The 24,077-nt window shown below is 35.5% G+C and overlaps 1 protein-coding gene and 1 long non-coding RNA gene across 2 annotated transcripts in view; one reads left to right on the forward strand and one right to left on the reverse strand.

The window, feature by feature from the left end:
- The window catches only part of LOC136025808 (protein jagunal-like), a gene marked incomplete in the record, with an annotated part of 97,173 nt that overhangs the window by 15,170 nt on the left and 57,926 nt on the right, over positions 1-24,077 (reverse strand). The window contains 1 exon segment of the mRNA XM_065701800.1: positions 22,951-23,166. Coding sequence (XP_065557872.1) covers positions 22,951-23,166 — 216 coding nt within the window.
- Positions 13,143-15,722, forward strand: LOC136025832 (uncharacterized). The gene is made up of 2 exons (XR_010617153.1): positions 13,143-14,324; positions 15,553-15,722. It is a non-coding gene; the product is annotated as an uncharacterized LOC136025832 (long non-coding RNA).

The raw sequence follows: 24,077 nt of genomic DNA on the forward strand, positions 1-24,077 counted from the left end.
TAGCTGGCTTTGTAATACCCTGGATATTGTCACGAAGAACTTTGCGATGACGTTTTGCGCCTCCTTTTCCAAGCCCCTTTCCTCCTTTTCCTCTTCCTGTCATATTTAATTCGATAACGTCGTCAACAGCTGTACAGTTTTTGTCAAACTAAGGATTATTCTTCAAAGCCCGCTTTATTTATACCTCTAAATGCTTTCCTGACAAACTCTAGCTCTGTCGCGCAGCTGATGCTCCGTATAAATATAGCCACTAGGCGTTGGTTTCTTTGTTCATTCTTTTGAAGAGAGGCAAACTATCATTATGGCTAGGACAAAACAAACTGCGAGAAAATCAACGGGCGGAAAGGCACCTAGAAAGCAGCTTGCCACCAAGGCAGCACGTAAGTCGGCTCCTGCTACCGGAGGGGTAAAAAAACCACACAGATACAGGCCCGGAACCGTAGCCCTGAGAGAAATTCGTCGCTATCAAAAGAGTACCGAACTCTTAATAAGGAAATTGCCCTTTCAGAGACTTGTGCGAGAGATTGCCCAGGATTTCAAAACTGACTTGAGGTTCCAGAGTTCGGCTGTGATGGCACTACAAGAAGCCAGCGAGGCCTATTTAGTTGGACTTTTTGAGGATACCAACTTGTGTGCTATTCACGCCAAGAGGGTGACCATCATGCCCAAAGATATTCAACTTGCCCGTCGTATCCGTGGCGAGAGAGCCTAAGTACCCTAGTTCACCGCAATTGCATCTTAACCAACGGCCCTTTTAAGGGCCACTAGATGGTTTAAACAAACAGGCGAAATTCCGTTAAACGGCGTAGCGTTTGGTGAAAAAAAGAAGGTATGACTCGAGGAGGCAGAACTATTTCAAAAATGAGTTATAAGATTTCGCGTGGCATTAAACAAGATCCAAACTATCTAATGAAAAGGAAAGGCACAAAAAAGTCAATTTAGGCCAGTCTAATAAATCCAAAAATACCCCCGAAAAATGAAGACTCATTTTTATACAATCGTAATAAGGGGGTTAATGCCAGATTTCCCTCTCATTCAATCCGGACCATCTCTCTTGGCTTTTTCTACAATTAGCTCGTGGCTTGATGCCCACAACTATTCGATTTTAATTCAAAATCAACGGACATAAAACAACAAAAAACACTACGGGCAAAATAACCAAAACAAAAAGGTCGAAATTATTTCAGATATACGTCAAATTATTGTAAAAATGAGTCATGGATTCAGCGTAGCATTCAACAAGATCCAAAACATCTAATGAAAAGAAAACACGCAAAAAGCCAATTTAGGCAAGCCTAATAAATCCAAAAACACCCAAAAAAATGAACAGCTCCCAATGGGGGCCCACGGACCTTTAAAAATGTTTACCGATGGAATGTCATGAAAAAGTCGAGGCCTCCTAATCTATTCTCTTTAACTATTCGCCGATAGATATTACTTTCTATACAATAAGGAAATTGAGACCTGCCATCGAAACAGGGAACATTTTTATTGTTTTGAATTGTGGCTTAGCATGGGTTCTTGCTTACCCAAGAATTTCGCAAATCAAAGCCAGGAGTAATGAAAGCAATTTGAGAATAGAGCATTTGAAATAAGGTGTTAGCCCTTAAAAGGGCTGTTTGGGAGGGCCCGGCTGATTGGGCGCTAATAGACGAGGGAAACCCCCTTATTTGGAGCTTGTGTACTTTGTTACAGCTTTAGTGCCTTCACTAACAGCGTGCTTGGCAAGTTCTCCGGGTAGGAGCAGCCTCACAGCAGTTTGAACCTCTCTGCTAGTGATGGTGGACCTCTTGTTGTAGTGAGCTAGACGAGAGGCTTCTGCAGCAATCCTTACAAAGATATCATTGACAAAGCTATTCATGATGCTCATTGCCTTGCTAGAAACACCGGTGTCAGGATGCACTTGCTTGAGAACTTTGTAAATGTAAATGGCGTAGCTTTCCTTCCTCTTTCGTTTCCTTTTCTTATCAGTTTTACTGATATTTTTCTGCGCCTTACCAGCTTTCTTTGCTGCTTTTCCTGAAGTTTTTGGAGCCATGGTTAGGTGATACCTTAACGAAATCCAATTGTCAAATGAATAGCGTTTACAAAATTGGACCCGTTTATATACCAACTACAGTTCGCGCACAATTCTTTTATCAGAGGAACTCAGTTTGCTGGCCGGAGTATAAAGTGTTTGCGCTTTCAAGAATAGACATCATTTTCAATTTGTTCGTTATTGAGAAGAGTCCAAGTGAATTTTGTAATCTAGAAACCATGTCAGGAAGAGGAAAAGGTGGAAAAGTGAAGGGAAAGGCAAAGTCCCGTTCAAACAGGGCAGGTCTCCAATTCCCAGTGGGAAGGATCCACCGTCTTCTAAGAAAGGGCAACTATGCGGAGCGAGTTGGTGCAGGGGCACCCGTTTACCTTGCAGCGGTGATGGAGTATTTGGCTGCCGAGGTCCTTGAGCTTGCTGGTAATGCTGCACGAGATAACAAAAAAACTCGTATCATTCCTCGTCACCTTCAGCTAGCCATTAGAAACGATGAAGAACTGAACAAGCTACTGTCGGGGGTTACCATTGCCCAAGGAGGCGTTTTGCCCAATATTCAAGCAGTCCTTCTACCAAAGAAGACTGAAAAACCGGCAAAGGCCTAAACGAATCTAATTTTAGCTCCAAGACCTACCCCAAATTAACCAACAGCCCTTTTAAGGGCTACAAATTAATTGAATCACTCTATAGCATGTAACCACCCCCAGAAAGGAAAAAGCTATGAAATTAAGGATGCTAAAAATGTGAATAGGAAAACTTTCACAATTATCTAGTAACAAAGGGCAAGAATTTACTGGAGGCGGGGGAGATATTTTCCTTAAAAATCGTTAAATTATACCCCAACATAATCTAAATATATATTCGAGGCTTGCCCTTTTGTTTCAATTAATAAAGTTTGCTTTCACATTCATCTCGTTACAAAGCATAGCAATTTATTGAAGGAAAGGAAGCTCTTCTTTATAAATAAGTTATTACTTTTTTCTATATATTTTGCTAGTTTTTGGAGTACTAAGAACGCTTTCCCCCTTCACCTAGGTCAAAGATCCTCTGGTCCTAGGTCAAAGACTATCTGTTCCAAATTGCGCCCTATCGAGAACCTATCCCGTCAATAGCTCAAATGTGTCCTTGAATTTAATCTTTCTTTGTGTTTTGAACTTCAAATGAAACTGTAAAAATTTAATGACGGAATAGAGAAATTAATATCATGCGCGATTAAATATAGTAATTTTGACGTTGTTGGTGTTAAATTATTCTTACTAAACTGAATGGTCTTTGTTTTGATACAGGTAGCACTGTAGTCTCTGTAAAACTTACGTCTGCTTTGTGGGCCAATGTTTGACCAACTAACCAGCCAAATCAGCCAAGTCTTGAACATAGCCTAGACTGATATCCACGCATGAAGAGGGGGATGAGGTGGAGTGCGGTTAAACTGAAAGCAACTCTTCAATGAATCATCTTTTCGTGGAGATTTTCAGATTGCGGTTTGCGTCAAGAAATACAATCAGTCAGTATAACATAGGTTTCAAAACAAAACAATAAATATACTATTTATTAAAGGGTTGTATTATACATATGTAGGAAACTCGGGCGAACGTTCTTTCATACCGCATATATTTTGTTTCTGTGTCTATTAGCTTCGGGACTGGCCCCGCTACAACCCTTTGAGGTTGTTTGGGGATAGAATCTGAGGAAGCATATCACGGTATTTATTGTTAACTAGAAAATTTTGTCTTTTCCAAAATCCATACTCAGGTTCAGCCTTCTTTGGCTCAGCAAAATTAACTAAAACTTAACTAACAGTTCTGAATATGGAATTTCCGAGCCATGGGAACCAATAACTAGAGTACGTTTCTGAATTTTTTAACACGGCCTAAAATGCCGTGTTAAATTATGCTGTAAAAAAAAAAGAAAAAAATTGCCGTTCAAATTCTTTTTCTTCACATTACCCCAGAAACCTCATGCCAATTTGAATGAACGAGTGACATTCATTCAACGCAAAAAAAAGTTTTCTATTTATATTTTCTATGTTTAAGACCTAAAAAAGACTAAAAATGCCACGCCGGGGTAGCTTGCTCTAAAAGCGACAAAGTTAGAAAATAAATTGTAGTTTTTTAATATAATCGTTTACCAATTTTACATTCGCTCTCTGTATAATTGTATAGAAGTCCCCTCTCTCTAGTACCTGGGTATAGCCATATGCCAGACTCTTTAAGTTTTTTGATTTTGTCGTTACGAATTATTTTGGCCCCTATTTCGATAACAGTCCATTTTATCCCTCTCCTGAACGAAAAAATATGATATGTCATGATGTGATATTTATTGAAGCTTTTATGGGCCATAGGCCACGGTTAATACAATTTTATGTGCTACAGCTGATACAAAATACAACAGCACAAGAATTATGAGCAAAGACACTTCTTTAAACCTTTTTAAATCAATTTACTCTATTAACAGATTACAGACAATGGTCCATATGTGGCATAATTATACCCACCTATAGACCCTGTAAAACATCTTATCTCTCAGTATAACCTCTACCGTTCCTCCGTCGTATACCACTCCCAAAAATTTCCCCCTTCCGACCATTTAATTTTTCATAAAAGACCAAAAATGAATTAAATCATCCTTTCCATCTTCACACATTTGGCAAAATCAAAGAGCTATCTTAGACTTCACCCTTCCCAAATACTTTCTCTTGTCACCAAATGGTCCCCTCCCCCTGCTGATATTATTCACTTTATTCCCCCTTTATTAGTCCTTGCCTTAAAATAAATTTCATCCCCTCATGCTTCCACAATCGTAGGCGCTGTTATATCACAATACTGTTTCCGGATTTCATGGCTCTCTAAAATAATCTTTAACTGGTTGGATACCCCCTCACCCCTTCTAACCCTAACCCTTTCCCGTATATAATATAATAGCAAAATCCTTAGTTCGTTTCATTTAGAAAATTACTATTTTTGAATTTTAATACTCGCTCCTGATTTAATTACTTACTTACTTGTAGCTGTGGCTGGAATCAGGTGTTTCCACCTTCCCCGGCATCAAGGATCTTCGAGACCGGTTTAAACCACGTAGTGCCGTATGCTGCCAGCTGCTTTGCAAGTGGGAGCCATTGGGTTGCACACCCTCGACCGAACTTTCTGAACCCCCCAATAGGTTCAAGATCGGATTTAACCAAGTTTCAATAGCGTTTCCGCTCTCCTCCTTGGTGTCTCTTCCATGAGCTAAGGGGCTCAGCTAGGAGCATTTGGCGAGGCATGTACTCTGTTGGCCTCCGTAAGACTTGGCCCAACTGGTTCAGTCGACGCTCCTTGATCTTGATGAGAACGCGTCTCTTGATACCCCGGTTTAATTACATCCCAATTAAAACTGCTCTAAGAGAAGAATCGATAAGCCGAGTCCGTTGTCTGGTGATTTCTTGAATTAATTTGAAAGTAAGATCAACTTGATGGAAATGAATAAAAACTTGAGAGCCATGGCTTAATAGAGTAAAGCCAAGACAGATGGTCTCTGTGATAGACAAAGCTGCCCTACCTTTGTCAGAAGTATATTTTTCAGAACTGGTATAACTATTATAACAACAGTCCTTCGAATATTTCAGATAGAACTTCCCTGTCTTTTCTTTTCTACCTGATAGTCTAATTACAGAAATCTCTTTATGATATTTTGTGTCATTAATGTTATATTACTACTACTTCTAACAACTCACCACAGCACCAAGCCACATAAGGTCAACATGGCTACGCACGCTCCTATTCCATCCTAGTTTATTCAAAGCCTCCCTCTGTGCACCATTCCAAGAAGTAGCATTATATTGTTTTGTTATATTGGCTATACTGAGCAGCAAAAAACAACGAACTTCAAAACTATGTTTAAAGTTTAATAAGTTAAAAGATCAAAATAATAGATATCTTAATTAAAATTAAAATAATAATAGTAATGAAATAAGAATGAAAATAACCAAAAAATGAAAATTAAATTGTAAAGTTCAAAAATTTAAAGTTAAAAACACTAAAATAAAGTTGGTGATTGAAGATTAGTAGCATGTTGAGTCCGATGTAGTGAATTATGTTATAAAAAGTGGCCCCGTCACTCACAACAAAACTTCATTTTGTGCTCTCCGAAATAATTTTTCTTTTTTCCTGTGCTAACTCTTGTATTTTTCACATTTTTGCTGGCGTGATAGTAAAGATTTACCGTTGGAATACAAGAAATTAAACTTGTGTTTATTGATGTTTTTTTTAAGACTTTAGGTGGAACGAGTACAGCCAAGACCACAGAAGAGTATGTTAAGCATATTTTCAAGAATTTGAAAAAAGTCAACCGACCTGTCAATTATTTTGAGTTTCTTCTCAATTATTTTGAGATTATTTTGAGTAAGCATAGTTAGCCACCACATGGTTAGCTGTAAAGTAAGTTATTTGAACATGTTTAGATGAGTCGTGTATTATATCTTATCTTGCACCTGTACAGGAGACAGGGATTCTTGGACGCGATTCCCGAAGAAGGGTAATTTTCCGTGGAAGAGGATTTTTCTGTTTTGGTGAATTTTACTCAAAAAAGAAGCAGTGCCCGGTAGGAGACTTAAGTCAAGTAGGCCAAGAATTTTACTCAAGGGGGAGGGAATTTTCTGCGAATAAGCTAAAAATTTGGCCGTGCACTGGAAATTTTAGTGTTTTACGATTTTGTATATATTTTTTTCATATTTCGCTTTTCTTTTGTGAATTATTGCTGAACTGTCATAAAATAATTTCTGGTTAAAATGTTTTGTGTTTTTTCTTTCCTTTTTTTAAAATTAATCCCTGTGTCCACATTGTCAGACTTCTTTTCTTAAATAATGAACTAGGTAAACTCTTATGATCAAATACAATAGGTGATGCGAAGTATAATAGGTTCCTCCTCTGATATTTTACTTCCACAAGCTTTTATTGAGCCCTGGTCAAATAATTCGTGGTAACGAATTGTAAGTAAGGAGCAAAGCAGCTCGTCACTTGTGAAGATTTGGAAGCTCGTCACATGTTGAGAGTGATCCTAGAAGATCGGGAGAGGGCTCGTTTAGGGGGAAATCAAAACACAAACGCTCAAGTAATGGCATGAATGTGGAAAAAACCGATCCAACCGATTTTAACTTCCCCGACGATATTGCTATCATGGCCAGGCCATGATTTCCCAATAGGCCCACTAGGCTTGGGCCCAGGGGTGCACAATGCCAGGGGGTGCGATAAATTACCACTGAGTGATTTTTGTCTTAACAAAAACTGAATTGATGTGATTAATCATCAAAGTGCAGGTACACTCCGTCGCCGCGCTGCCTATTCACAAAACAATACAGGAATTCTGTGGGCACTTATAAACTTTCAAATGTCTCCCAATAATGACAGCTGAGAGTTTGGTATCATCTCCTTCTTTCGTTACTTTTGGCTCATCAGTTACGTTCTGTTCAGTGCTTCCACTATCCTGGATTTTCGGGGATTTCCCAGGAAATCTCGCAGAAGCGGAGTGGCAAAAACGTTTGAGCCTAGAAGCATCAAAGCTTTAAATTCGGCCCTATAGCTAGCGCCTCCCCCTCCCAAGAACATTTTTGCCCAAAATTGTTCGGTCAAACTTATAAGATAGCAATTTTGTTCAGCATAGCTGAAAGGTCCAATAACTGTGACTTTGGGGATAAGATAACCCCCACAGCCCCTGGGGAGAGGGCTGTAAGTTGCAAAATTTACCTATTGTTTACATACAGTATTAGTTATTAGGAAGTGTAAACATTTTTTATGTGTAGGGGGATTTTTATGGTGTGGAAAGGGAAGTTTATGGGGGAATTTTCAATGAGAAATTTTACTGTGGGGAGGGGGGAATTCTTTTTATTGGTTCTTCTTTGTCTTTGCTCACTAAATATAACTGGCGGGGATGTCCTGGGGGAATTATTCAGCGGGATTGGAGTTGTCTGGAGGTTTTTTCATGGGTGCGAGAATTTTTCATGAAGGAATTTCCTGTGGGATTAACTTCCCACTGGGGGTGCGGCTATTTTCATTAAAAATTTTCAACGGAGGGGAAATCCGACATGATTTGAACAAGGAAGCTGTATTTTTTGGCGTTATTTTCCACTGGGTCTTTTCAACTAAAAATAAGGAGCAACATTAAAACTTAAAACGAGCAGAAATAATTTCATACTTGAGGGGGAGGCTGCCCCCTCAAAGTTTGACTTTTTGTCCTAATTCTTTAAGAACGACTCCTGAAACGCAAGGGCCGTTTTATTAGAATAAGAAGTTGTTCTTAAAATTCTAAAATACTTTAGCGTGAAAAGCAAGGTATTTAGGAGGGGTGAACCCGCTTACATACGGAGTGATATCTGTTCGTTTTAATTTTTAATGTTGCTTCCTACTTTCAATTGAAAAATATCTTCTTTTTAATTTAATTTCATAGACAAATTAAAGGTATTGCAAAAGTAACCAGTGACAAAGTTGAGCAAGCTGGTGTTGAATGCTGCTCGTTGACCAAGCAAAGTCGTAGTTTTAAATAGTTATTTTCATTTTCTTTATCCTTTCTATGTCTGGTGGTTAAAGTATCGATGCTTTATTCCCGATTTACTTTACGACCCGTTACTGTGAAATAGTTTCCTCTAGTCTTTAAGTGAGGGCACAAAGCCTTATTAGTATTTCACACTATGATGTAATTTTCTTTAATTAGTGGTTAAGTTACGTCAAGTTAATTAAAATTTCACCCTTAAACAGGCTCATGCTAGGCTGATATAAAATCCTTAAAACCATCATAATCATCGTCCGAAATCATCACAACCATCATATGCAAGCTATTCAATATTAAAAATATAAACGGAAATAAAGCTTTATTATTTTTTAATTTGATTATTTGATTTAATTTTGATTTAATTTGATTATTTTTGATTTTTTATTTTAAAACTTTACTGATTGAAATTTCATTTTGTTACTATTGTATCGAGTTGTACATAATGTGACACAAGGTTACATAGCTCAAGATTCATTGTAGAGCTCGAGTCTACTTGACACCAGGGTTGCCATCTGTAGCATGAAAATGCTATTTTAGTATCATTTCATTATGTGTAGCACTGTAGAATGTCCTCAAGGGTTACCATCTGTAGAGCGAAAGTGCTATTCAAGCACTACTATCCCTACTATATTTTTACGTTACTTTAAACTAACGTTTTTTTAAACGTTACTATCCTTATTTTTTTAACAGTGTAGCAAATGAGCAGAATTTTTCAGTGTAGAACGTCCTCAGGGTTACCACATGTGGAGCGAAAGTGCTATTTAAGAAATACTATCCTTTTATCGCTACTTTAAACTAACGTTACTTTTTCTAATTTTTTTTTTTTTTTTTTTTTTTTTTTTTTTTTTTTTTTTTTTTACGCTACTAACCTTATTCTTTTTAACAGCGTTGTAAATGAGCGGAATTTTTGTAATAACAAAGAGTCGGTGAATCAGAAAAGCAAAAACCCTTTAGAAAAAGAAACAAGCCAGTAGGAGATTTATAAATAAAAATATGGACTAAATTAGGATTAAAAATTACAAACAAAATTAGGATTTACAAATAAAATTAAAATTATAAGAAAAACAAAGATAGGCCCTGCTCAGTAATGGTTTAAAATTGCTAGCCTATACTAAGTAGACATATTAAAGATAGCATCGTTAAAATGTTTATTGCTAAAAGCTGAGGCTTTTTTTTTGTATTAAGCCTTATAGACTTGAAATGGATTCAGGAGACGATCGATCTTACTCCAGAAAAAGCTTTAAAAAACGCTATTTTTAATTTCTTTTTACATCTTTGACTTTCACTTGTCTTTACGCAGTGGAAAGGCGGTGGTGGTGAGAGGGGGAGGGGGCTGGGAAATTTATGGGAAGTGGAAGTATTCCTAAATCACGATTCTGATGATTAAAATATTCATTTGATATCAGGCTGATTCTAGGATTGTCTCGAAGAAATAAGATAGATGACGAGGTAGAAATTGATTCCTTCATGACTTTGGTAGGAAAACTTTTTCATTAATCTTTCTTTTTATTTTTCTCTGTTTTTATTATTATTTTGACTTGAAAGTCTTCCATTGATGGAAACTGTTCTCTATTCACATATAAATAGATAAATTAACAAATGAAGGTGATTCAAAATTGAGATCCATGCTGCTTTACAACCTGGCTTGTAAACTAAACAAAAGGAGTTCTAAAAAATACTAAAAAATAATAAAATAAAAAGACATATACTAAGAACCTATAAAATGCACATTTACATTACACATTTATCTAAGTGGAGAGTTTTTACTGACTTAGTTAGAGCGATGTAAAAGAATGATATATTTCTTGCAAAAAAATCGATTTCTAGTGCTCAAACTAAGTGAGTTCAATCGTTTTGGATATCTCTTTTTCATGAGAAAAGAGCTTTAGTTTAGAGATAAAAATCTTTACAAGAGTCTCTTCATGCCTTTATGATTTAATTGGTTGATCCTGCTACTAGTAATAGTGAAAACTTGCTGCATTGCATCACTAACAAAGCTAATATTTGTCTCATAGTTACCTACTTTTGATAAGAATAATCTAATGGAAACTGTATTAACAGCGCATTTTTCTCGCTATTCTTGCTCCATGGATGTAGCGCTCCTAGGGGAGTAGCCTTTCCCTGTTCCATGGAGCTCAGATTTTCATAATCTTTTCAGTGAGTATTGACACTTAACAATAAGCGAATAAAATTGTTTGAAGAAGTTTTCCCCAAAATGAAACATCCAGTCTTCATGATATCCTACTTCCATCAGTACATCTTCCATCTTGGGTTGCAGGAACGTGTTAAAAAAGTGGAGATGAGTGCATCGGAGGGTACTCATGGGACTACTCTCTCCTTCTCGATCATGTATGTTGTAAAACCGTTTATTTGTTTTTGGACGCGTTGATTTTAAACTCAACGCGTTTCGCCTTCGCGTTCATTTCATCAAGGGGTTGTTGTAGTCGTTTCTTGAAATTCTCGAGGATAGCAATATTGTCGGAGAAGTTAAGATGTGTTGGATTTTTTTTTCACATTCAGGCCATTACTTAATCGTTTGTGGTTCTCTATATGTAGTCGATTATTATGACTGGCATTAACAGGATTCCTTAGTGAGTATTCGGAAGGGAAATATGAGGTCCGTTTTGGAGCAGTTAGGTCAGAAGTCATGTTCTTTGTCTGGTAACAATTTACAGATTGAGGCCGGGAAGGTATTTTTTCGGCCACTTTTCTGGGACCAAAAACCATGTAGGATCATCTCTAATGGGGTGGGAATAAAATCACCAGAAAGGTTCTAAAAGAAGTTGGTACTTCATGAAAATGAGTAAAAACTGAGGCTTAATTGGGTAGAGTGGGACATTGCACAGCCTTATTGGTGTTAGGCCTTTTGATTATGGGATTAATTATTAATAGTAGTAGCAGTGGTTGTGATAAAGATATACGACATTACGTATCATAACATATAGGCTGATTTTTACTCCACTATGCACAGTATCAGCCTTCTCAGCTATTCTGACCAAATGATTCTGGCGCGAAAAAGTTTCAAATGAGTTTCAACCCCTGAACTTTGAGCACCCCATTAAGTCCTAGCATATGTTCTTGTATAATGAGTTTCTGTCTTCCATTTCTATCTTTTGTGCATTGTTTCACCCACTAAACATTGTGTCGTTTCAAATGCTCTGAGCTTTATATTCTTTTACTATATGAGCTAATATTTTGTTTTTGTTTTTTTTTGTATTCAAAGACATCTTGCTGCCGCTAGCACATCTTCCCACTCGGGTTGCAGGAACGTGTTGAAAGAACTGAGATTTGACTATTGTGTGTGGCGTAAGGTACTTATGGGACTATCCCCTCTTTCTTGATCCTGCAGGTTGCCACTGAAAGACCGTATTGGGAGCTCTAAGGCTCCCCATCTCAAAACATGGCCTAGATATTATTATTGACGTTGGCGGATGATATTTGTAATAAGCTGTTGGTTGATTATTTTTCAGATTATAAAGTTTGAGACTCGAGCTTTCTAGTGGATATTTGGGATTCTTTGAAGATGTGCATTTTAAAGGCCAGGATCCGATGCTCTTACTCTCCATTACAATGCAGTGATTTGTTTGTGGGCGCCAGAATCGGCTGAACATGGTTATTGGTTAGTTTAAGCATGACGTGAAATGAAAAGACATATGGGAAGCTACTTCTTTCTACAATGATGAGTGTTTTCAATTATACTTCCCAGCTATTCAAGTTTAACCGCTTGCTTTAACTCCTCATTACCGCCCTTAATCTGAAGTGATGAGTTTGATGTCGCCATCAGTTTGTTTCTGGACACGTTCATTTCAGGCCCAACGCGTTTTGCCTTCTTGTTGATTTCATCAAGGGGTTGTTGTAGGCGTTCCTTGAAATTCTCGAGGACAGCAATATCGTGTTAGGTCTTCAGATGTACAGATACAAGCCTCAGTATTCAGATAGATAATGGAGACTATTTTTTATGTTTTTCAATGGCATAATGGGAAAATATCTTCCAAAGGCTTTCTCTTTTGAGAGACTCAAATGCTTTCTCAATTCGATGAATATCATGTAAAGTTTAGGTTGCCATTCACAGGATTTCTTAGCGAGCATTCGGAAGGTAAATATGAGGTCGGCGTTTGAGTGGTTAAGTCTGAAACCCTGTTGTTTGTCTCTGAGCTTGTCATGCAATTTAGATTTACACTGAATACGTTAGAGAATAATGTGAGGAACTTGGTTCCCGGTATACAAAGCTAGCTTATCTCGCGCCAGTTGTCGTGTAAAGATGCATCACCTTTTTTGAAGAGTCCAATCTAAAGGGACCTTCTTCGAGGAACAGGCGGTAGCAAAGAGAGTAGCCATTCAGACCTCAATGATCACATCGAACATTTCGTCACTTCAGTATCTTTGAGGCCTCGGAGATTTCTTCGGCTGTAGGTGCATCAGAAGTAATGTCAAGCGAGAACAGTGGTTCCGTTGGAATCCTAATTTCCTCAGTTGGTGGTGAACACCTTTGAGCTTTTTCGAGGCGTAGTGTCCATATTTATTGGAAACCTTCTGGGTCTGGTACTAGATTTCCATATTCGCCTCTTGGTGGTCCTTTACAGTGTAAGTTCTCGCCGGCACTTCCTTTCGTTATCTTTGTAAGGTGTGGCTGTCTTCTCCTTTTGCAGCACTATACACAATTTTTTCTTCTTAAGTTGCCATGACATGTGGTGGCATGGTTGACGTGTAAGATGCCACCTCATGTGGCATCTTGATAATGGCAGAACGTCTTGTGCTGACGTTTGTGGATTGGGAAGGTTAGAACCAGTGCTTTAGTTTCCTGTCAACTTTTCTGTTTTGGATATAGTCATATTAAGGTATTTGTTTTCTATGAAAGAAGCGATTTCGCGTCGAGCCTGCAGCTATAACTTGCACCAAAAGGACAAGATACTCATATCATTAGATTCATTTCTATCCATTTGCCGTGATAGGAATACGATATTACTTAGCATTTTTCCGAGAGAAGGATGTAAACTTGCTTAAAAAAGAAAAATTGTCCTTTTTTCGACACCTTTTAATAAGTTTTCAACTTGTTTTTAATCTTAAAAACCCTGTCCGCCAAGCTTCAAGTATATGATTCGGTAATGTATAGAACTGAATCTCAGATATGATAGCACAATTTTCGCCTGTCGTTGAGACATTAAGACGGTAGGAGAGCAGAAAAATAACATACCAAAACTTTCAAAGGGAACATGAACCTTAGTGATTCAGTTGCCAATTCAGCTCTATAAAAGAAACAATGATAACTACTGAAAAATATGTATTACTGGATTTGAATGCGCTTAAGTACATTTTAGTATTGCGTTACGAAACAGATTTCAGAAAAAAATTGATATTCAGCGCTTTTTTTCTCTATTTTTTATTCTTAGGCATTAATCAATCCTTATTTTAAGAAAAATTTCGTTTTCAATAAGAGCTAATCAAGACCTTCTAGGCTAAATCTAGAAAGAGCTAGAGCTATGTTCTTGACTACGAGAGGATTCACATACGATCTCTTCTCCAAACAGCTGCAAGTATCCGTCAGTACACTAAACATCCACCTGATAAACTTAGATAAATGTCAAATCTTGCTAAAGATATCAAAACTAATTGCCGTCGGGACTCAATGTGTTTTTCTTAACCTTTAGATGAGAATGGCATCCCCATGATTGACCTGGTTCCGCAAGAAGAGAAAGAGGCATTAACTACCCAAGCAGTTGCTGCTGAGCCTAATCAGTTTGTCATGAGTATGGATATGGATGATTGGCAGGTAATTTGTGCGAGTATTTATCTTATACGCATATTTGTTTTAGCTATTCTTTACTTGAATAACGTGTACAAGCTGTAAAAATAATATTTGTCTTTCCATCTTTAAATCTGGTCCTGTGGTCATCATAAGCCCCGTGGATAGTAAGGTCCGTATTAAATTGAGTGATGCATAGCCCTGACGAGGATAAACTGGATGTAAAAGATTGGAGCTGTTCCAATATTACGAGATTATTTGGGCTCTCCGTTCCTTCATAAGCTAATTCTTCCGTCCCTATCCCCGAAAAGGAAATCCTGCTTGTGTGGCCTCATAGTGGCGTCAGGGGGAGTATTCACTAGTTTTCCTAATTAGAACCGTAACTGCAATTAATGCTGAAGGGCGACTTGAGGAGTGGCGCCCCCCGAGGAAACTATAGTCTAGTAAATGACACAGCATTTGCACTTAATTTTGTTAATTGAATAATTCTTCTTGGTTTTGTTTTTTTGGTTGGCCCTATTTGGGCTGAAAACCTCTTCCTATCTAAGTTATCCATTACGAACTACTAAGCCATATTGATATAATGATTTTATTGATATGTTTTAAAGACGTATGTAAGGAGTCGGAGCTAATAGGATTGGGAATGTTTGTGCAGGATTTTGACTCTTGTTGATAGAAGAGCATTGCCAAGTGTGGAAACCATGGTGTTACCATGATTGACCCAGGATTGGACAAAGTCCACAGCTCAAATGAACCGTGATATTTTCATTAAATTTCTCAGAAATTAGTTTTACTGTTCATTTATTATTTTTTCATCTTTGTCATACGCAATGTTTTATTTTGCTTAGAAATAGATCGCGCCACAGAAAATACTTTGTTTTATGGTGCCAAAGATCAGATCCAAACGGGGCCAAAAGACGGGGTAATCCTGAGATAGCCAATCGGGTTCTCACGATTTAAGATCCCTAACTGAAGTCTGTAGTCACTTTTGAAAATCTAGATTAAAAGCGGACTTATTTCACCTTTTGGAGCCAATCTTTGCTTGTTTATAGTAAAAGCTATACTCCTACTTACCGTTTACGGTTTTTGGCGCGTTGTGTACCATGGTTTTGCTTTTATGGTTTTGGTGGCTGAACGGGACAAGGTTACGAGTTACTAATGTTATCAGAGAATAAAAAAAAAGGTCTGTTTTGAAATTCTTGATAAAAGTCCGTGTATCGATTTGTATTTAAGCGAAATTTTCATTTCGTTTCAGGATCTTATCACACTCTTCAGAGTATCGAAGTCGATGTTTCCTCCGTTGTAAAGGAATAAATATGTGACAGATGAAAGTACAACTTTCTGCCCATGTTTTTCTATTTCTAGTGTTAGTTTTTTACTTGATTTGAACTGTTTGATTATTGAAATTAAAGATATAGGCTTAAATTATAGTTATTTGAGAGCAACCCGATGCACTTTTAAATTGATTTCTGTATTCATTTAAAAATTGCCAAAAGAAAAGATTTAATTTTATCCTCAGATCGATACTATTTCAGTCGAGCTAATCAATGGTGATATCTTTCTTATGAAGTGATGGTTCTCGCCTCTCTTGCTCCTGGGGGAAAATCTTGATTAGAGCCCCGCTTCTGTGTCCCTCAAAATTCCCAAACCAAATCTTAACAAAACGTTCATTTATTTAAAAGATTATTTTCAATTAATTAAATAATAATTTATCATTTAAATTATTTAATAATGTTAATTATTTTGATTATTATTATAAAATTATTATTGACTGATTTTATTAATTAATTATTTTCATTTATTATTTGCGCCCTGAAATCTATTCTGATAAAAATAAATTTGAAAATTATTATGACCGTTCGATTGTTTATTTGAAATTTTGCGCTCTTAAATTTCTACGCCCAGTGCAAGTGCCCACTGTGTTCCATCCTAAAACCGCTTTTGTCCTTGTGTCTCCCTCACCCTCATGTGCGTAGGCGGGACAATTACATGTCGTTTTATACACTCGAAAATAATGCTTAAAAAGATGATTCTTTGGCCTAGTATTTTTCATGTGGGGTCTTCCTTTTGCTCCAAATTTTAGAAAACATATTTTGAAAGTATTTTGTATTTTTAAATTTATTTTACAAATTCATCGATTTATATAGTCTTTCAAGTTTCGATTTGAAATTTGATATTAATTAATATTTTCTCAATTGTTGCTACTGAGCCATTGAGTTCTGGCCCTCGTGCGCCAAAAGGCAGAATTTTGATTCCCCCCCCCCCTCCCTCCCTGATGTCCTACAGCATTTTTGGCCCAAATTTTAACAAAATTTTCATTTATTAATAAAGTCATTTTTAATTTATTTATCAATTAATAATGTATTTTTAATTATTTAAATTATTATTTAATTTTCATTATTATTTATTATTTAATTTATTATTCGTTCACAATTCATTAATCAATTTATTAGTTAATTATTATCCTAATTTAATTATTAAAATTTTTTGTTAATTAACCAATAATTCTGTTAATTTATTAACTGCCCTCTCTACTTACCTTTAATATAAATAAAATTTAGAAAATTACAAATTAAATTACAAACATTAGATTATTTATTTGAAATCTTGTGCACCTAAAACCCCCTCTACACCAAGCTCTCCAAGCCACCTCTGTGCCATCTCATCACCTGTAGAAGGAAGATAAAGATAATACAGTGGTAGTAGAAACCAATCCATAAGGATTTTTTCAGTTAATGGTTCTTTATTTTTACAAGCTTCATAAGGTCTGTCTAGTGAATAACCGAAGCGTCTTTCCTGTTGGAACCAGGTGACGGTAATAATTCTAAGGTAAATATGGTAAGCAATGGTAAATAATGACTAAAAAGCAAATAAACTTCATCTACATTGAGATAAAAAATGCTTGGCTCGTATTTTTATTTGATTTTTTGCTCGAACTTCGGTAAGAAAAAAAAATGGTCACAGAGTGGCAGTCTTTTCAGAATAAAAAATCCAACATCGTCTCAACTTTCCTTGACTATTGAAAAAAAGAAGACTAAATCCCATCATTTAAGGACTTGTCATTTTGTCTTCTGTAAATTTAAATAAAAGTGAATGTCTGTTCACATTTCAAAGTATTTTTCAAATATATTTGTTGATTGCTTAGAGGAGGGAGGGCAAATTCGTCTTTTTTTAATTTTGTTTAATGAGAATACAAAAGAAAACACATTTTTAATGAAAATACTCCCACAATAGGTATTCAAAATATAGGGGAAGGGGCGAAAAACCCATGGGTTATAGCCACTTGTCCTAATGTGGTACTAATGTGTAAAAAAGCAGCCCTTTCGGGGTGCTTTAGTAAAGAACAACGAGCCTTAATGCTTTTTTCCGACTTCGTTTTGTAAGAGAGGTCGTAGAAACTTTGGAGGGCTTAATTGATTGAAAACTTAAACTTCTAGTGCCCTTTTCAAGGGTCGATTGTAACTGGATTAAGGAAGATGCAAATTTTTCACGTAAAACTGTATTTTTTTGGTATTTATGTACTTTAAAAGAGAGAATTTTACGATAGCCAATTGATTTTTTATGGTCTATGTCTTTAACCAAAAGGCTTACAGTCCCCCAGATTGAAAAAAAAATTCTACAGTATGATCAGATTCGACAGTATAACGCGAATACCGTAAGAGTTCCGTATTAATCTATAAATCGTCAGCTGATATTAATAAACAACGTAAATGAACTATCAACTCTACTTTTCACAGGAAAAAATTCATAAAAATTCTCTAGGCCTATTGAAACTAAGAAGAATAGGATGGAACACAAGTCTAGTAAATGTCAACTTCGCAAGCTTTTAGAATAAGACAGACAAACAACATACGAAAGAAATTATTAAATGCCATATTGACAACAAATAGTGAGGGGATAACAAAATTAAGTCAGTTTCAAACTCGAAAAGTACAAAATTTCCAGAATGTTAATATCAAGGGTTGTAGAGGCATTGGCTGTTATGGCCTCTCTTGTGCCCTGAGCAAAACATTGATTAGCGCCCCTCCCTTTGTCTTCCACATAATTTTCAGTCCAAATTAAAAAAAATAAATTATTTATTAACAAAATTATTTTCAGTTTATTTATTAAATAATTATTTATTTTTACTTAATTTTTTTTCTGAAAAGTTTTAATATTCAATTAGTTTATAAGTAAAATCATTTTCTAGGCAGAAGTTATAGTTAGTTTTAAACAGATTTTTTATTATTCAAATTCGACCCTTCTTTGCTTGTAATAGTAATTTTGGTGCTTGTATGATAAACCCCCTACCGCTAAGTTGTTCATACATTGACGCATTAGAGAAACGTTTTTTGTTAGTTAGTTTCTTTTAGCTTAGCGTGCGATAAAACAAAAAAAGTGACAGAATAAATGGAAAATATATAATTGGGCTATATATTTGCGCATTAGAGGGCGGTAAAGTATTTGGACAGTGCGAAGTTAGAAAGCAATTCTTACTACATAATATGCAGAATAATTGTACCTAACACATTAGGCATGCAGAGCCGCTATACTTCCCCCCCCCCCTAATGTGCAAATATATAGCCCAAATGTGATTCTAATGTATTATATTTTTATATTACTTTGGTATATTTCATTAGGATTGAGCGTCAGAGAAACATATTAGAAGAATATTAAGTAGGGGGTATATCATACAAGTACCGTAATTTTTTGGGATAAATATCTTATCTGGGGGGGGGGTCAAAAGGGGGAAAACAAAGATTTTCTCATGGTTTCCAGGAGACGTCCTTTGAGAAATTCAACAGCTTAAAGATATAATATCTATAATCATCCAAAACTGTTCCAAAGCCCAAAGCGGCCTAAAATTATGGTTTGGGTAATATCTCTAAAAACTGGCTAATAAACTTCCAAAATCCAACCTCTGATGCAACCTCCAGCTCAATAAAATGCTGGTTCTGCCCATCTATGATTTTACTACATTACTATACGTATTACGTTAGGATGCAACAATTGCCGTGCCAGAATTTCTATGGCTTGCGCAACAAAATCCTGTAGCTTTTTTAGTTTTCCCAGACTTTTGGTAAAGCTTCCTGACTTTAATTTCAGTGAAAAGGTAAATCCAGTGAAACCTGAGCAAAAGAAGCTGAAGCCAAGTGCTGTGAAAATGACAACGTAATTCACTTCATTCCTTTGGTATATGCGAAAATACTGTTTGACTCTTCTGTCAGCAATCAATTTTGGAATGACTTTTAAGTGTTCGGGCTATTTTAATATGTGAAATACAGGAAGGCAAATTATTTCTTGTGGGAACGACAAATTAATACTGCAAAACCGCACAGCGGTCAAATACACCTTACCTTGGGCCTCGGATTTATCGTAATCTAGGACTAGCGCATAAAGCCTAGACAGACACCTCAATACCCAGCTGCAGGTATAGCATCCTCCCACTGTAGTTGAAAATACAGCTCCACACTTCTTAGATCCCGGATGTAGCAGGTTGTCTTGGTCAGCGTTTTTTGCGCCCCTTAGGGTAACACTAATATTTAATATTTTTCTCATATATCTTTTTTTTTTTTGTTAGTTTTTTTTCAAGAATGGTCACACACAAAAGTTGTATGCAGTTTATTACGAAGGGTACTCAATAAGTAGCGGGTCAAATCACGCCCTAAGTCAGGAGTCCAAGACATATCACTGGAATGATAAGGCGTACTTTTTTGTGAACATGTCACTGAAATACTGGCTGTTATTGGCTAGTTGATCTTCAAGATAGTCACAATAAATAGGCTCCTGTGAATTTCAAAATACTATAAGCATGCCTGAAGGCCTGCCATTTCAACAAATCGTGAACTCAACATGTTACTTTTCCCTATAACAGTGGACGTCCACGTGTGGTACTGCTAAATCCAGAAACAGTTCAAACTGGGATAGGAGACCCTTTCAAATCACCCTAAATGCCCTGCCATCGTCCATCAGACTTCGATTTAACTGGGCCCCTTAATGCTCTCCCCAGAAACCAATTTTGATCCAAAAGTGGCTTGGTGCAAAAGTCCCCGAAATATTGGCAAGTAGAGATTTTCTTGTAAATATTGACAAAACTCAAATATATATATATATATATATATATATATATATATATATATATATATATATATATATATATATATAAATATATATATATATATATATATATATATATATATATATATATATATAAATATATATATATATATATATATATATATATATATTTAAATTCTTGAAAAGTTGAAATTACTGAAAAAAATTTTGAGACCCCCCCCCCCCCAGAGCAACGGAAACTCTGAATATATATATATATATATATATATATATATATATATATATATATATATATATATATATATATATATATATATGGACCCACAGTTATAAAAAGTTCTTCGTTTTATATAATTCATTTTATTATTTTATACTAATTCATTTCTTTAGTTTCTGAATCCTCAGAAAAAAGAAAGACTTGCTATGTACTGCTGAACTCGAGATCTTTTGGATATTTTGAGTATCAATAATTCCAATCTTTCTTAATATTGTCCCCATCCACAAAACACTTCATGGATTGGGTTTGGCTGCACTTCAAAAAATATATATATCCATGGTTATATGAAAGACTTAGATTTATATATTGTTTGAGTTTACTTTAATTTTTGCAATTTTAACTTTACAAAAATGAAAGAACATCTTTGCCAAAAAAGTACAAGAGACAATGCAAATTTTTAACTGTTTCTTTTTTTTACTTCTAATTTGCTTAATTTTTTGAAAACTAAACATTAACTTTAAACCTGGGCCAATTTGAGCTTATTTTAAATACTTCGAGTTATTTATCTAGTCTAAAGAAACACACAAAAAATAAAAAATAAACATATTGATTGTCCCGGAGACATACCATAGAAAGGCAACCAAAAGAATTATATTTGGTTAGCCTGAACAGGCCAATGGATATTGAGAACTTTTGGAGGTGTTTTCACAAAATATTTCTTCCACCTCCCTCTGAAATAATAACTAAGTCATTCATTTTCTTCATCCTGTAGAGTTGCCAGTTCAGTTTCCGTAGTTACGAAAGACCTTTAGGCTGGTTTGCACTTTTCCTCGTTTATTTTGTATTTTGTTTCTGTATTTGTATTTGCTATAAAAGTTCATTTTTTCCTTTTCTCAAAATCCATCAGTGTTGCATTTTTACATTTATGATGAGTAATGAAGTTACACTTATACCAAAGTAAACATATTCAGAATTGAAATCCACGAGCCACGTTTGAGTTAGCACAACAATGACATCAAACAGTTCACATCACAACAACATTTTGCTCTTTAGCGTTTAGTTTGTAACATTTTATGTCAATTTCGAATGGCATATCTAGTGCTTTTTTTGGGGGGGGGGGGTAATTTCAAATACAATACTTTAACACTGTATAATACTGAATCAGCTTTTATTTAGTAATTTAATTGATTTTATTTCTCCTGAAACCTTTCATGCTTCCGGTCACTATATAGATAGCGTTCGCCACCTTTTCAAATCGCTACAACTTCCCCAATATAAGGAACAAATAAGTTTTCATACCGATTTGTCTTTCATTTCACAAGATCTAACTTCAGCTTTGACCTAGTTCGGACATTCACTGTAACATCTAGTTGTAAGATTTGACGGTACCGAGGTAAGGCAAACAATGTTTTCTCAGAAAACATCATTAAGTAGTCATGCCTATCTCGTAATGAGTCAAGCCATATTTTTTGCCGTATTTTGGAGTACTTCCGGTTATGATTGCTATTGCCTTTTTCTGAATAACTTCAGTTTTGTCACACAAATAGCTACTACCCTTTTCTGAATGAAACCCAAACAGATGCGACGTCTCCGAATTGCGGTCTTACATAAGTCAGACAGGGAGTTTTGACACTATCCCACCCAAGTCAACCCATTGCAATAAGAGTTTACACTAATATGGTGGTCGGCTTTTACTAGCTTATCAACACGCTCAGTAAACGTACAATAAGACGAAAATTTATAACACCCAAATGTGTTTATTTTGAATTAATAGTAATATTCATTATATATTTTTATATAAATAAAATTTAATTGCATAATACTTATGAATATCAAAACAACAAAAAATTTTAAACGCCGAAATTTTTATATTAATAATGTATAATAATGTTTATTATATATTATTATATGAATAACACTTAAATACATGATATTTAAAATATATATTAGATCCAAGAATAAGCACCAAAGCTTTCCTTTTATTCTTGACTAAACATGGTTATGACTAAATTTATTGGACTAAAAACTGTTGTGACTAATATTCTTGACTAAAATATAATGGAACATGAAAGAGAAATAAATTAAGGAATAAAAAAGTTAATAAATTGAAGGAATAAAAAAGATCACATCTGACATTGTTATGTTGCTTAGATACCCAAAAACTGTTTACTAAACTGCTATCAAAGGGCAATGTAGGCACCATTATATTTGTATCCTACTGCTCTACATTATACTACTGATCCTCTCTTTGAAAACAACTTAGCCAATTGTTTTTGCTATTATGTCAGATATTCGGAAATGTCAGACGCAATCTTTAAGCATAGGAGTAGCACAGTATTGAGCAATATTATAATAGTTTAAACGATTTGGAAGTTTTACCTGCCATACTTGGACTCCCTCCACAGATCTCGTTATAATATAGGAATAAACATCTCCAAGATAATAAGCTACACAAAACAGACATGGAAGCACACCAAAGATGACGGTGCCGTAGACGAATCGTGTGATCATTTTTACATTATTTTTTCGGGTCGCTGCTAGGCCGAAGAAAATTGATATAAGGCTGAAACACCAAATGTACTCCCAATAAAGAGGCTAGAAGATAAAAACATAACAAGAAAAACAAAATAAAAGCGTAACTGAATTTAGCAATAACAAAATTTCTCATGAAACAACTTAAAGAATACAGGGCCTTCAAAAAATAGGTTAAAGAATAAGGTTTCGGATAGAATGGAATGGAGAATAAGCATCCCCAGTTGAAGTTCCAGTTCTTGACTTTGCATATTTTACTTTTTTCTAAACCCTAATATTCCCAAATATACATGTTAATGTATTCCTGGTGCAAAACCCTAAGACGTAATAATAAATGACAGATATCCTTTGACTGGTTTCTAAACATGTCCGTGTTTTAAAATAAAAGCTGGGTGTATCTTTACAGACAAAAATTTTATTTTCTACAGCGGCCTAATAGAATTACTAAAAAGTAACGCAAAAAGTTATCTCAAAGACAAATATTTTCTTTTCTGAAAATCCAGTTTTTAGAGCAAAGCCCGATTGTTCCCATAAGCTAATTTTAAACAGTTTGTGGTAACTAATTATAAGTAAGGAGTGATCCAGCTCAGAAGTAACCGAAACTCTAAAAAACAGAATTTTTATACAAATAGATAAATCAAAAGAATTGAATTTTATGCTGATTTTAAATATACGAGTCTTGTAAAGTTTTGTTGTACCCATCAAAAGTTACAAGCGTGAGAAAATTTCTTTTATTTTTTAAAAAGGGGAAAGCAACCCGTCAAAGTTTTGGAATCTTAATGAAAATCATATCATCAGATTCAGCGCATCAAAGAACCCTCCTATAGAGTTTTTGAGCTCCTATCTGCAAAAATGTAAAAAAAAAAAATTGCCAGAAGATAGATCACGGATGCGTGTTTTTTAAACGTTTTTCACGACAGGACTAATTCCTGGCAAATACCACATTTTTCAGAATTAGCCCCTCCCCCAGCTCC

The sequence above is a fragment of the Artemia franciscana genome, chromosome 1 (assembly GCF_032884065.1).
Source record: "Artemia franciscana chromosome 1, ASM3288406v1, whole genome shotgun sequence".
NCBI lineage: Eukaryota > Metazoa > Arthropoda > Branchiopoda > Anostraca > Artemiidae > Artemia > Artemia franciscana.